This window comes from Cyprinodon tularosa, unplaced genomic scaffold (genome assembly GCF_016077235.1).
Source record: "Cyprinodon tularosa strain WSP-4 unplaced genomic scaffold, ASM1607723v1 ctg45, whole genome shotgun sequence".
Taxonomy (NCBI): Eukaryota; Metazoa; Chordata; class Actinopteri; order Cyprinodontiformes; family Cyprinodontidae; genus Cyprinodon; species Cyprinodon tularosa.
The window spans coordinates 252218-268074 of NW_024039174.1; the positions used below are offsets into that span (position 1 = coordinate 252218).

The 15857-nt window shown below is 37.4% G+C and overlaps 1 protein-coding gene across 1 annotated transcript; it reads right to left on the reverse strand.

Annotated features, from left to right (window-relative positions):
- Positions 1-1198: 1198 nt before the first annotated feature.
- Positions 1199-14187, reverse strand: LOC119793309 (solute carrier family 22 member 13-like). Its single transcript, XM_038300431.1, has 10 exons — positions 13713-14187; positions 13523-13626; positions 13201-13355; positions 8008-8176; positions 7123-7243; positions 3853-3947; positions 3536-3750; positions 2646-2754; positions 2309-2515; positions 1199-1685 (listed from the first exon to the last, which is right to left on the reverse strand). The coding sequence occupies exons 1-10, from the start codon at positions 14085-14087 to the stop codon at positions 1616-1618; spliced, it is 1620 nt and encodes a 539-aa protein (XP_038156359.1). The 5' UTR covers positions 14088-14187; the 3' UTR covers positions 1199-1615.
- Positions 14188-15857: the final 1670 nt, after the last annotated feature.

A 15857-nucleotide genomic window follows, 5' to 3' on the forward strand; every position in this document is an offset into this window, starting at 1 on the left:
AAGGAGAGAAGTCTGTAGATATTTTAAAAGCACCGAAGAGGATCTGTGTCAAACCGAATGTTAAAACCTAAGTTCCCTAAGTCCTGTTATTAAAGTAACGCTCTCACCTTCATATATCCAGACTAGTCAGATTCTTGGCTGTATATCGCTGGGAACTTTCATTAGAATTAGTTGAAGGAAACTTAGTGAAAGGCTGTAAATTCACATAGAAAAGAACGGCAATGGCCTTAAAGGCAAAACATGCCACAAATGCTTTAGTGCTGGTGTGATCAGGGCTGAGTAAAAGGTTGCTGCAACTCAAGTCAATACCAAAGACATAGAAATGTTAAAATATAACCAGTACAACAAAAGGGTTAGGTTTGCTTTAAATGCCTTTCCCTGATCTTTCAAAATGTTAGTGAAAACAAATGCTCTTGCCTTGGCCTTTTTACCAAAGTTAGTTAATTCTAAGGTGTGAATTGAGTGTAGGTTTAATTTACGGTAGCATTAGGCATGAACAGATTAGGTTTAGGGTTTTTGTCAGCATTGCGGAATAAAAGGGTTTTATATAACAATCATCCATCCATCCATCCATCCACTGTCACGCATCCTGAGCGGGGTCACAAGGTGTTCTGGTGCCTATCTGCAGCTGTCTAGAGGCGAGAGGCGGATTACACCCTGGACAGGTCGCCAGTACATTGCAGAACTGACAATAATTGGAAGTCAATACAAATCAACCCATGGTCCTCACTATGTATAGCAAGAAAAGAAACTGTGTAAGTGTTTAATAGGGATGATTATGTATCTGTGTTTGATATCAAAAAGCTTAGCTATTTTACTTAGTGTGATATTTAAATTCTGCTGCATGTTAACACATAACAACTTAACAGCCTACATTTACAGAAAACTATCAGACAAGATTATATTATCATGATTACAGACAAACACTCAGAGATGCAACATCCTCCTCTTGTTTAATTACAATATCAGCCCAGAGGGTGGTGCAATTTGTACTTTCTTAAAGATCATGTGGCTCATGAAATGTAATTTACAAATGAACCAGCCTTTCCTAAATGTATAGCATTTAATCAGTTGGAAGCACTCAAAAAACAGCCACTAATATATTTTTTGAAAATATGTGGTTAATGTGAGTAATTATTGAATAAACAACATACTTCAGAGTAATGCAGTAGACCAAGCTGTATGAAAGAAGTGATTGACATTTGTTGAAAAGTTTTTATTGTCATTTTGAACCAAATGTGACAACAAACTAAAAACATGTGATTTCATTCTTTTCTTTCACATAAATGTAAGTATTTTTCTTTACACAAAAACTATATGTAAGCATCTTTAAGAAAACAACAGTTTGGTTGCATACATCTGTAGGAGTAGATTAGATTGTAACTGGTTTATGTTTTAACCATTTGGAGAAAAACATCAATAGCTGGAGACAAGGTTACTTTATTTAACTTTTGAGCACCTATTGTCAGTAAACATAATCTCGCAAATATTTAGAGTAATTCAGTTGTCAGAAGGTTAGACAACTAAAAGTGAAAAAAAATATGTTTTTCCACTGATTATCATAATTATACATTGAAATTTATACTAGCCCTCTGTCATTATGAACCTATATGGACTACAATTTGGTTGATTTAACTTGTGAGGCTTCCTCCAAGTCATGTTGATGATTTAGCTGCATCTTTTTCCTGTGAAACAAAACAAAACAGAAAATATGTTCATGTTAGAGCAGTGGAAAATCAGTTGTTCCAAACAATAAGGAAGAGATCATCAGCAAAGAGTGAAACTTAAGGATTGTAAAAAAAAAATGGCCAACAATCTGCAGGTGTTCAAAAGTGGGACTTCTGTACTTGAGGTGGAAACATGGTAGAAAAAAACTAAAATTATGGAGAACACTTCATACTCTCCAGAATGTGTTCATTTAGTCAAAGCGGCTAGTTCTTTTTTGGCCAGGACATTTCATACTTTACAAGAACCAGAATGTCCCAATTGAGGGACAATAAAGGGATTTTCTAATCTAACCAAAGTACAGAGCTCTTGGGAAGGCTAAATAATTAACTTCCTTTTCTGCATGAGATTATCGTGGTCAAAATAAAAAAAATAAATAAAAGATAAACTGGATAGAAAATCTGCCTATATAATGCATTGAAATCAATCTGCAAGAACTAACTTCTCTCTATGAGATAGAGAACAAGTTTGGCTTTGGAAAGCAATTAGGAACCATGAAAACTCAGGATTTTTTTTTTAAAGGTTGGGATAAAAAAAAGGTATTTTTGTTAAAGAAAGTGTCTCTAAAATCCAGCTTTCTCACCATTTGCCTTCAGCTTCTTGGGTGGAATCAGGAAGCTCTGTTCTTCTGGTCTCAGGAAGCAGGAAGCAGAGGGCTCCACTGAGGATAGGAAGGCTGCTGTAGATGACGATAGGGATGGACCAGTGGTACACGGACAACATGTTGAGAGGTGGGGAAAGTAATCCCCCAACCCGACTGGCAATGGAGCCCAAACCAGAGGCTGTTTGTCTAAAACAACAATGTACAGATAAGCTCCTCATCAGTGTTTTTACTAGATTGATTTACTGCTCATTCCTTTCAATAAAAGTTTTTGAAAAGATTGAAGGGTAGCATCACCATTAAAAGGGCATCAGCTTACCTAAAAGATGTTGGAAACAGCTCTTGAACATACAGATTGCATATAGATCCTGCCCAGTTGGTCAAAATCCGTCCTCCAATAGCTAATGCAGTGACAGCAATGGCACTACCTGGAAAAGACCAAGTAAACACTTAGAAAGAAACTCACAAGACTTAGGTTATAAAGTCTATTAGGGCGTTTTCATGCCATAAATGCATCACAAAGATATTTACATCGTTTTCAAAAGTATTTTCACTACCAGTTTTACTTATTGTGATATGTTACAGGTGTTAAATTAAGGTCTTTTGAAATTGATGGAAAGTATTTTATTTTGTGATCATCCAACAATAATCCCTATTTAATTACAGCAGTTTTATTTTGTGTTGGAACATAATAACTTCTCTATGACACGTCACACATATGAACACAAGTTAAAGGGTATGTCTTATTCTAGTACAATGGTGTTGTACAATAGGTACATATTTATGGATCAATATAGAAAGAGCTTGCTTTAAAACTGCTCTCTTAAAGCATACCTATAACCACCGTGTGCATATTCATTAAGGTTGGAAGAACTATTTTTGGTATGCTTTATATATTATATCTTTTTTATGATTTTGCTAAGAGTTGTATCAGTACATCAAAGGTTTGCAAAAAGGAATGCTCGTGTCCTTTTGGCTCTAATATTCGAAGGTTACCACAGCAAGCGATTATGATTTGCTGACAAATTTGGTAAAGTTTTAACCATGGATGCCCTTTCTCACGCAAAACAGCTAAGACTTAAACTACTTCACCATGGGGACAGTTCAATAAATACAATAAATAAAACTCCAAATTTAATTCACATTTTGGTTAAGGAATTGCAATTATTCAATATTAAATACAGGTTAAGAATAAATAAGAGTCTTTACTTTGAGGAACGGCGAGGATCAATAGGCACAGAAATCCTCCGATCAGAAGTGTTGACATGACTGACACCTTCCTTCCCACCGCCTCCAGAAGCCAAATGCAGATGATGTGAGCAGGTACTTCAGAGAGACCGAACAAGGCTTGGGTCAAGAAAATATCCAGCCCAAAGTTCCCCACATTCAAAGAAAGGCAGAAGTAGGTAACATTTAGCGAAAACCTGCAATAAAAAAAAAGAAAAGAGTCAAGCTTCAAGCTGTCATACGTCTGATTTTTTTTCAAATTTCACACCTCGGCTGAAAAAAAATTAAATGTTACTTACCATGCCATGATTATAGTAAGAAAATACTTCCTAAGAACAGGGGATTGGATAAGACAAAGTATGCCTCTCTTTTGCTCAGGCTCTTTGATAACAATCTGCAATGCACAGGGGTGAACACAAAATCATGCTAACAGTAGCTCTAATTATAGCTTAACTGTCTATTTTTCATCTGCAATCCTAATTCACTGAGTTTTAATAAAAGAAGATACTCTTGTAAGTCCAGTATACATAGAACCCCAGCATGCTGAATACAGTATGCTGCTTAGTCAGTATCCATTTCAAACAATATTATATCCCACAGTTGATCAGGTTATAACAAAAGAGTATTTCACCCAGACTTTGTCTGATATGCCAACATAGAGCAGTGCATATTTGTGAAGTAGATGGAAAATAATGCCTGATTTCAAATTTCTCTACAAATGAAAGTCTTAAAAGTATTAGTCAGGGGGGTGAGCTTTAAATACATGTTTTTAATTATTTCAGCATTGGTTTGATTAATTCAAACATGATTTAATATACATGTGAGAGATTAAATATTAGAGTGTTCCTTTCCTCGGCCTAATAGGAGTAATAGTAGAGAAATTCTGTATTATATGCTGGAGTGTTATGCAGGGAGTTAAAGTGGGGATGACAGAGAGCAGTTGCCTCCTACAGTAACTCTAGACAAGGGTTAAATATATAGATAAAATACCCTTTAAAGTGCTTAAGACTCCCTCATGGCGTAAAAGGAAGACAGCTGTTGGAAAGTATTTTATCTGGATCTGTCAGTTCCTGTTTTGATCAGAACCCCTGGTCGGGCTATGGACTCCTGGATCTCAGGACTGACCTGTTCTGAACTGTTTCCCTGACCTGGATCGGTCTTCTGCCTGTTCACTGGGGCTGCTGCATCGGGGACACTCTGGATGGTTAAGCGCTGCATCTTGTTGGCAGTCCATCGACTGATCCTGCCTTATCTGAGAATTGACTGTATGGTCTGGTGAACTGCAAAGTGCCTTGAGATGACATTTGTTGTGAATTGGCGCTATATCAAAAACTTAACTGAATTGAATTGAGAGGATGGTTTGAACGGTAAACCAGGTAAGTGACTCCCATGGATAATCATTTTCTGTCAGATTATCATGGTCACTTACCTGTGTTTCTCCCTCAACCAGAGTGCCAGTGATGGGCAATGCTTTGCCCTCCCCTGCAGCAGGTCCGTAGATCCACAGCAGCCACGTTCTGTTTCTGTTCTGTTTTTATTTCAGTTTTTGTCATTAAACGTTTTGAAACTTCCTACTGTCTGACTCGCCTGAACACTGGGTCCATCTGTCATGTTTATGACAATGTATTTCCTCATATTTATTTAGGAAATTATTAATATCTCTTAAAATCAAACAAGAACTGCAGAATTATAAAGTGAACACTGTACAGCTCATGGAAGAGGATCTCTCCCCTGAGAAGGGAACCAGAACCACCAGATAGCCAGGAAGAGGGGAGCACCAGCAGAGGTTCCAGTCTTTGTCTGGGAAGGCAGTAAGACTTGGGGGCAGATACTTGGGTTCAGCAGAGGGCACAACTGCTGTTAGACCTTAAAATAGTTTGGATATTTCTATTCTTCATTTCACAAAGCAAAACTGGACTGCAATTTTTTAAAAATATCTTAAGTGCTGGTGTTAGACATTAGATATTAGAGTTCTGGCTGTTTTCCAGTGTAGTCCAGTTTTTTCTGACTGTGATTGGCTGGATGTGCTCTCTTCATCCTCTGACATGGGAGTTGGCTTGGAACTCATCTGCCTGGCTGTGTGTTTCCTGGATGGGGCCGCCTTTTACAGCTGCTTTTTGTGTCTCTGCTTCTGTCTCCTCGGACCCCAGTCGGGCTCAGCAGATGGCCGCTCTCACTGAGCCTGGTTCTGCTGGAGGTTTCTTCCTGTTAAAGGGAGTTTTTCTTCTCCACTGTCGCTACAAGCATGCTTAGTGTGAGGGATTGCATTCGAGTCAATGAGTCAATGCAATCAACTGGTTTTCCTTAGATAGAAAACTTTGAAACAATTTGATTGTATTATGATAAGGTGAACTGTAAAGTGCCTTGAGATTACATTTGTTGTGAAATGGCGCTATATAAATAAACTGAATTGAATTGAAATTAAAACAATGGCCGATCTTTCCATTAACAAATAAATGGTCAGTCTACAATTTAAAAAAGAGAGCAGCATTTTTGCAAACCTGCCATGTCATGGCAGGACCAGTTAAATCAGGGTTTGGCAACCTGTAGCTCCGGAGCCGCATTGCAGCTCTTTACCAACCACCCTTTTTTTGTTTGTTTATTTTAATATAGTGTGCAGGAGGTAAAACAAACATTTGTTATTTTTTTTCCAATCCTGTAAACATTTGTATAATAAATAAAACAATAAAGGTAAACATTTCTTTCAATAAAAATGTGCGTAGAGATCAGTGGTCATAGCCTGCAACACATGTTTCAGCACGGCACGGTGCCAGGCAAACAAAGCAGCGGATGTGTCTTGGGCCATGGATCCCAAAGGCAAAAAAAGGAAGAGAGATGATGAGAACAGAGGATTCAAAGAAGAATGGACCGAATCATTTGCTTTCATTACCAATGCGGAAGGATTGTCTGAATTTTTCCTTTGTATAGAGAGGTGAATTTTCTTCAATATTTTCCCCCACAAATCCTCAAAAAAAAAATAACACCAAGAAACCTCTCGCTGAATTCCACACGGTGATACCATTCACTGCTCCTCCCTCCCCCCGTATTACTATGTGACATTTTCTCCAGGACAATCTAATCAAGAATGCTTATTATATATTTAACCCCACGTAATCCTTTCCTATAGTGGCCTAATACACTTAGAGCCTGTGTTGCCATATGAGGCTTATACATGAGACTTTTACATTTTTGTGGCTCCAGACATATTTTTTCTTTTTTTAGTCCATTATGGCTCTTTCAGCAGTTTCGGTTGACGACCCCTGACTTGAATGAACAACTTTTAGTTCTGCATTTAAACTTGGCTTTAAAGCTGATAGGAAGACAGGTGGAGCTAACTACGGGGCAAATTCCATTCCCTTCACAATTATGCTGTAGTTTATGTTGGTCTGTCACATAAAAATCCACATAAAACACATTCAATTTTGTGGTTGTAATGTAAAGAAATGTGGAGAACTTCAAGTATTTTTTGTCTGAAGGCAGATTTTCTCATTACACTAACAAAAATTTGCTTTCCTGTTTTATTTATTTACTTTTTTTTTATAGAGATGACAAAAAGTGAACAGCAGTACCTTCTCCAGCAATGAGTCTGAAACTTTGCATTTGTTAATAGCCGCCACCTTGACAATCAGCTCTTTGGCCGCATCTGTTCGTCCTTGGTCCAACAACCATCTTGCCGACTCTGGAATAAACCTGTCAAAAATAAGCCAGACATTTTTCATCAGCCTCTTATATTGATATCTGACAGCAGCATATATAAATATAACAGCAGTGGCCTTAAAGTGAAGGTTCAGCTCTACACATCCTCTACACATAGAGTAATCTAGCATACACAATTTTTTCTCCATGGAAATATTCTTATGGGGCTTTTAACTCTCATCATATTGCTCAAGTAATGGTCAAAACTCAATGTTTATTTTACTCTTTTAGATTAAGACCTATGTGAAATGCAGTTTTAGTAATAGCAACATCTTTGAAAGGAAAAGAGCCGGTGTGATAACAGCTTAATTAACATAAAAACTAGAGATGCATCAAACGGTCATGATGGGTCTTATCTGTTAGCGTCAAATCCATTGCTGGAAAAGTTGAATTTATTTTTTCATATGCATTGAATACATCATAACAAAGAATTTCCACTATTATGTGTCCATAAACACACCTTCCAACAGCATTGATGCACCTTTTTTTATTTATTAAAAGTCAAATTAAGTTTAAGGACATATGTTAACAATAATATGTTAACAATAATTTTGATAATCCTGTAATTCAGTTGTTTGCTGTTGGTTTGAAAATTATTTCTTCAATCAGAGTAAATGCAGCACAGGCTGTCTGTGAATCTGAATTGTTCAAAATCCAGTTAACAGGTTTGACTGTAAAAACCTGATCAATGCAACTCTAGAAAAACAGATCAACAAGAAGCAACAGGATAGGAAGAGATTTTCTTTTTTCCCACAGACCATATGTAAATGGCAACCAAGGCAAATGGAGCAGCTGTGACAAGCTGAGCCAGCCTCCAGTCTCTGATGAAGTAGATCATGCCACCGAGGATGGCCTGTCCAATGGCACCAAAAAGTTGAGTTATGCATGCTCCCCATGATCGTTTGGACACCCCGATCCATTCAGTGCCTAACAGTAACCATAGAAGCACTTTGATTACCTTTAAATATCTATATAGTTAAATATAAAAGCACATGCAGGTAAAAAGTTGTTGAAATATATTAATACAATTTTTTTCTATTGTGGAGATTACATGATATCAGAGACAAACTATCAACAATAACACTTTTTTCTTGTGATGATTGCAGTTTCTAGATTGCAATTAGTAAATGCACCCCCAGCCCCTTTTAATAAGCAAAATCATCTGTACTACATTTAATGACTATAACAGTCCAGCTACTGTGAGGATAGGGGGTCTATGTGGATGATGTGTTAAAGATCAGCAGACACCAAGTATTCCAATAGGTACGTGAAAATATTTGATTTCTCAGGCTATAAAATTAAATAGGGCTGGGATCTGTTCTACTTTGTGAGAACCCAACAAAAAAATAAAACAAGCTTTTTTCCACCAAATAGTAAGTTTGTTTTATATGTTTGAGTTCAAGCTCTCAGCTTTAAGATGCACCAAACCAAGCACAGGAACAGACTGGATGTAGAGAACAGCCTGGGATCAGCTGTTTTTCCACATCTGAGCTCTCGGAGTGAATCAAAGCAAGCTCAGGTGTCATTAATGTTGAAAAGAAAGTAAAACAAATGGATTGAGTCTGACTTTATTTTTTGTTTAGAATTTTCCCCCAATTCCTCAAGTTTAAATATGATTAGGGCACCAACTAACAATCATTTTGCAAATCGATTAATCTGTTGATTATTTTTTCATTAATAATGGGATAGCAAGCGTGTCGAGTTCTTTATATTCACAGTCAAAAGTTGTTGTTTTTTTATCCTTAATGTAAATTGTTTATATATATTTTTTACAGTCCTGTTATAATTACTGCTTTAAGTGGGTCGCTCTGTCAGCTAAAAGCATGTTTTACAGTCTTTATACTCGCGTTAACAATTAATCGATGACTAATTTAATTGAGTATTATTTCATTGAATCGATTAATCACGATTAATCTAATTAATAGTTGAATCCCTATAGGGAGGAAACTCAGTGGCACTCCAGTTTTTGGGGAAAAAATATACTTTTTTTTTTATATTTGGCTCTCTAGGTAAAGAGACTGATCCCAACCAGGTTATTTAATATTTACAGGACTGATAAGTCCAAAAAACTTTTTTTAGGTATTTACAGGTGCTGGTCATAAAATTAGAATATCATGAAAAAGTAGATTGATTTCAGTAATTCCATTTAAAAAGTGAAACTTGTATATTATATTCATACATTACATACAAACTCATATATTTCAGATGTTTATTTTGTTTAATTTTGATGATTACAAATGACAACAAATGAAAATCTCAAATTCATCATATCAGAAAATTAGAATATTGTGAAAAGGTTCAAAATTGATGGCCCCTGGTGCCACACTCTAATCAGCTAATTAACTCAAACCACCTGCAAAAGCCTTTAAATGGTCTTTCAGTCTAGTTCTATAGGCTACACAATCATGGGGAAGACTGCTGACTTGACAGTTGTCCAAACGATGACCATCGACACCTTGCACAAGGAGGGCAAGACACAAAAGGTCATCGCTAAAGAGGCTGGCTGTTCACAGAGCTCAGTGTCCAAGCACATTAATAGAGAGGCGAAGGGAAGGAAAAGATGTGGTCGAAAAAAGTGTACAAGCAAGAGAGATAACCGCACCCTGGAGAGGATTGTGAAACAAAACCCCTTCAAAAATGTGGGGGAGATTCACAAAGAGTGGACTGCAGCTGGAGTGAGTGCTTCAAGAACCACCACACACAGACGTATGAAAGACATGGGTTTCTGCTGTCGCATTCCTTGTGTCAAGCCACTCTTGAACCACAGACAGCGTCAGAAGCGTCTAAAGAGAAACAGGACTGGACTGCTGGTGAGTGGTCCAAAGTCATGTTCTCTGATGAAAGTAAATTTTGCATTTCCTTTGGAAATCAAGGTCCCAGAGTCTGGAGGAAAAGAAGAGAGGCACTTCATCCACGTTGCTTGAAGTCCAGTGTAAAGTTTCCACAGTCAGTGATGGTTTGGGGTGCCATGTCATCTGCTGGTGTTGGTCCATTGTGTTTTCTGAGGTCCAGGGTCAACGCAGCCACATACCAGGAAGTTTTAGAGCACTTCATGCTTCCTGCAGCTGACCAACTTTTTGGAGATGCAGATTTCATTTTCCAACAGGACTTGGCACCTGCACACAGTGCCAAAGCTACCAGTACCTGGTTGAAGGACCATGGTATCCCTGTTCTTAATTGGCCAGCAAACTCTCCTGACCTTAACCCCATAGAAAATCTATGGGGTATTGTGAAGAAGAAGATGCAATACACCAGACCCAACAGTTCAGAAGAGCTAAAAGCCACTATTAGAGCAACCTGGGCTATCATAACACCTGAGCAGTGCCACAGACTGATCGACTCCATGCCACGCCGCATTGCTGCAGTAATACAGGCCAAAGGAGGCCCAACTAAATACTGAGTGCTGTACATGCTCATACTTTTCATGTTCATACTTTTCAGTTGGCCAACATTTCTATAAATCCTTTGTTTTTATTGGTCTTCAGTAATATTCTAATTTTCTGATATGATGAATTTGAGATTTTCATTTGTTGTCATTTGTAATCATCAAAATTAAACAAAATAAACATCTGAAATATATGAGTTTGTATGTAATGTATGAATATAATATACAAGTTTCACTTTTTAAATGGAATTACTGAAATCAATCTACTTTTTCATGATATTCTAATTTTATGACCAGCACCTGTAAATGAATTTTTATCTGTGACATCTGTTGGTTATGAATGTTTATTTATTGTGTGATGTTTTGAACTTCAAGCTGTCAGTCTTGTAGAAAGAAGAGCTATAAAACTGTGATACTTTAAGAAATGTTGGTTTAACCCAACATGTTTGATCATCACTGAGGGTATAAACATTTCCTAGCTCTCTGTAACTGATTTGCCCTTTCTGACCACTTTTCTGTTACTTTTGAAAGCATAATTTCCAATGACTCAGTTAACTCAACAGACAGAATAAGAACATGCATTTTCAAGGATCGTGCTCCTTAAACCTTTAACCAGTGCTGGTATTATTGAAACAAGCACTATGATTGTTCCACAGTCTTTATTTGCAACTGGAAAACTGTGTTGCCATTTTTGGCACAGCATTCCCCGGGTTAAAATCCTACTTAAAGGACAGGGACTTTTTAGCTTCAGTACATCAGAGACCACAGAAGAACATGTTTTCCCCAAAGGTTCATTCCCAGACCGATCCTATTTAATATCTGCATGTTTCTTTAACTCAAACAACAACATAAGCTTCCATAATCATGCAAATGACACAGCTATATAAAGTAGTCTAGTTGTAAAAATAAAAATAAAAAGAAGGGGGATGGTGGACTATTATTATTATTTTTTCGGAAGCATGCATCACCTAATTAATATAGTCTATTAATTTAAAGCAATATGCAAGGTATGGTTGTTACATGTCAGGTACGCCGGTCATTGACCTTACAGTAGAACTGCAGCCAGTCCCTGGACTGGCATGCTTATCACAGCCCCTACATAGTTAGGGACCAATAGTCATGGCAGGCCACTTCTTTAATTTTATTTATTTTGCTCTGGCTACTCGTAAGCCCACAGCCCACCAAATGTTGAAAGGGCAATATTAATGCCATTGCTGTTGATATATAGTAGAAACTTTTCACATTTAGTAATAAAATGTCACAAAGGATAGTATGGGGTCATGGTCATTTAAGAAGGGGGAGGATTTATTTATTTTTTTTTAAGAAGGGAGATGCCATCCCCTCTCATCTCGAGTAGTGGCTATATATTACGATGTCAACAGGTGATTATGAACTCATTCAAACACAAGGTAAGTGCATAGATGAATTTAGTTCAAGGATGTGCCTTAATGTTCTTCAGCTAAAAAGAAAACTGAAGTTATTCCTGCTAGAAACCACCAATCAGTCTCTATCTAAATGTAGTGATGGACTCAGACCAGAACCTTCAGAGGCTCATAAAGACAGGAATAAAACCAGCCTTCTAACACCTAAAGGACATGTCTGGGATTAAAGGACTAAATTTTCAGCAGGATCTTGGAGAAAAACTGATTGACACATTTATCTTAAGGAACTGATTTCTGCAATGGCTTCTTCACAGTTCTGCCTTAAAAGCTGATCAAATAGCTGCAGTTGATCCACAATGCTGCTGCCTGGGTCTCCACTAAATATGATTACATTACCACAGTTCTAAGGTTGTTATATTTGATTCACCTCTCTCAGAGAATAGACTTCTCTTGGTCTATAACTTAATGGCTTAGCACCAAAATACATCACAGACTTCTTGTAGCAAGCGCTCAGACCTCTCGGGTCTGTTTAAATTTGCCGTCTATGTTACCTTTCATTCTCTTATTAATCGTTTTATCATTAACCTTTTTATGATCGTCTTATCGTTTTTAATTATTAATTTTTATTACTTTTTTTGTTTCTGAATTATTTACACTTATAGTGGAGAATGTTCTTATTCCCGGTGGATCATCTAAATAAGAGGTCCTCCTAATTGTGAATCATTCTGGTGATATGTTAACGTAAGGCCATCCTATGTTCTCGTCCTCATATTCACTTACCAGGGGTGAGCCTGACATGGTGGAAAAAATGCATATCTCCTTTTGGAAAGTAAGCTTGTATGAGTGATGTAAACAGCATCTTTTAAACAGAGCGTGTACGAGGAGAAATGGGCTTGTGCATGCTCTGGCAAGCATATAACAGGCATTCCCTCTCAGGAGCGGGTACGGGGTTGTGCATGTGCTTTTTTTTTAAGTGGAGAGGGCAGGTCTTTTCAAAAATTCCCCCATCCTCCATTATAATTAGCTTTGTGGCACTGCAATGTACTTCTCTTATTATGATTCTTTTTCCCTATTTCGTGTACAGCACTAGTGCTTGCTATTGAAATTTGTTATACAAGTAGAATTTCTTTCCTTTTCATTGTTGGAGTCTGTTTAGGAAAAGAAAAGTATAAAATAAGCTTTACTTAGGATGACGCCGTTAAGCCGGTAGCCTCCATAGCCAATTCCCACCACGAACTGGGATGCCAAATATAAGGGGTAGTTTGGAGATAATCCAGTCGTTATAGTGAATACAACCATCAGGACTATAGGGATCTGAGCAGCGCGCCTTCGGCCAAACCTAAAGATAAAAATTTAGATCAAACCTGGGAAAATCATGGAATATCAAGGTTTACATAAAGGTGTCTAAATAAACAACACTGAAAAAGTATTTAAAAGGTGCTTTAAAATGTTAAGCATGTTTTTATGTTTTTCATTACTATGTATCAATGTATAAAATAGACCTACGATTCAGCGAAAGGTCCCAGTAAGAGACATCCAGCAAGGATGCCAGCCATCAGCACTGTCTGTGCAACTCCCAACAAATGAGCCTTATCACAAACTAGATCAAACTGTGTAAAAAAAGAACATTCTTTACTAGAGCCACATCTGAATTTGCATTGTAAAAAAACAACACTGAAACAGGTCAATCACTCACATCAGTGACTATTGTGGACTCATAGAGCATGTTGCCGTAAACCCATCCATTCCTGCACCCTGTTGTCTCATTGAGACCATCCTCCCTGATGGCATTGATGTCCCAGTCCACAGGGACGAACATCTGACACCGGCTGAAGCTGCCATCCTCCTCCCTGGGCAGAGTGAGGTTTAGCTGCTCCTCTCTGGTTAGGTTAGGAGCAACTCCGAGGATCCAGTCTGTGTTACAGTGTCGCTCCGGATCAGACTGGGTGAAAATAACACTCGCAAAGTGAAAAGGCAAGATAAGGTTTGGAAAGCAAAGAGCAAACAGGATGGTTTTTTGAAACAATCCAAACTCTCCTATATTACGCAAGATTTCCCCAAAATCAGCCATGGTCCGGCAGTGACTTCCACTTCAGCGATGCTGCAAAGGAATGACCTTTAAACAAAGCCCATTAATGTTTAAACCCAAGCAAGTGTGCTTCAGGAAATATGAGACAGCACTTTCACTTAGGTTACAGAAAGACTTTTATCGTTTTGGGGGGTTTTCTGTCTTTTTTTCTGGTTAAACCAGATATCTATTTCTAGGATCATTAACTGTTTACCATCCTAAAAAAGAAAATTGATTTAACTGTCAATGGCGTAACGACACAACAATAGGCCCGTAAGCAACATTATCTGGGTGGGCCCAATATGAAGTACACCACCTGATAAAGGTTTAGGATGCGGCGGCAGTTCCATAAATAGGCCAAGAAGATACAATTATCTCAGTAGTATATGATCACACATCACACGGGGGGAAAAAATTAAATAAAATACTCAAATACGTCATTTTTTAAAGATCTTTATTGTGCGTTAAAACATATTATGTGAGTGTATTTTTTACCAACTGTCTAATACACAGTTATTAACATAGTAATTAAAAGTACCACTGTCTGCTTTGCTATTGGTGTCGTGTTTAAATGGCTCACCATCATGTTGAAATCTGGCATGTGTTGCAGTATAAATACAGTCCGGTGCAGTTCTTTATCTTGCGATCATTTCAGCATCAGGTGGGTTCAAGAGGAATTTTTCGTACCATTACATCTGCAAAGAGACATTCTGATCTGCAATTGCGTAGGGGACCTAACAGTGATGGGGCCCCTAAAAGGTCGTGGGCTCGTAAGCAACTGCTGTCTGTGCTTACCGATTATTTATGCCACTGATGAGACAGCACTTTCACTCAGGTTACAGAAACACTTTTATTGTTTTCGGGTTTTAGGTGTTTTTTGTCTGTTTAAAGATATAGAATTCTGGGAACATTCACTGTTTATCATGCTTAAAAAGAAATTTGATTTATATGGTTGTCCAGAGCTGAGCGCTCTGCAATGCAAAAAATCATTATGAACTGATGATTAAGAAATCATAGAAACATAACGTCCAAAACAACAAGTTAAAGTCTATACATATTGAGCTACACACAAAATGCTTTTCTTAGCAAAAACTCTGATGCAGACACAACAATGCAATGCTTATCTCCAGGCTGTAAAAAATCCGTAGTCTGTTACAAAACAATATGGACTTTACTTCTTGAAGATTAGACAAGCTGTAAAATATATTATTTCACTTCTGTAAGTGTTAAAGGCAAATCTAATCTCTCTTAATTGAAATGATTTGATTTAGCAGGTTTTTAAATTGCCTGAAGGTTGGCAAGCTACTCTTAAAATGGGTAATGTTTTAAAGAAACCAGCTATCACAGCTCCAGCGATATAAACTGTTTTATTGCCAGATAAACATGGTATCCATGTTGCAACAAGTCAATAAGTTACATCAAGCCAGTTTTAGATTCAAAATAGCAGAGAAATATGCAGTAGTTTATAATACATGTGCTGAAATGCACAGTGTGGTTGTACATTTTACTTAAACAAAAGATTAACTGTTTCTTATAATGATTTTAGGAGTTACATCGACTCACTTAAGTCTTTAGAGGAATGATAAATATGATACAAAGCAAATTAATTTAAATTCTAACCAAAGATTCTTAATTGGATTTAGGGCTGGACTTTTACTGGGCCATTCAAACATACGTGTTCTTTTATATAAACCATCTCATTCTAACTCGGACTTTATGCTCAGGGTGGTTCTCCAGCAGGGAGGCGGACTTCTCTGCCCCAGTTTCAAATCT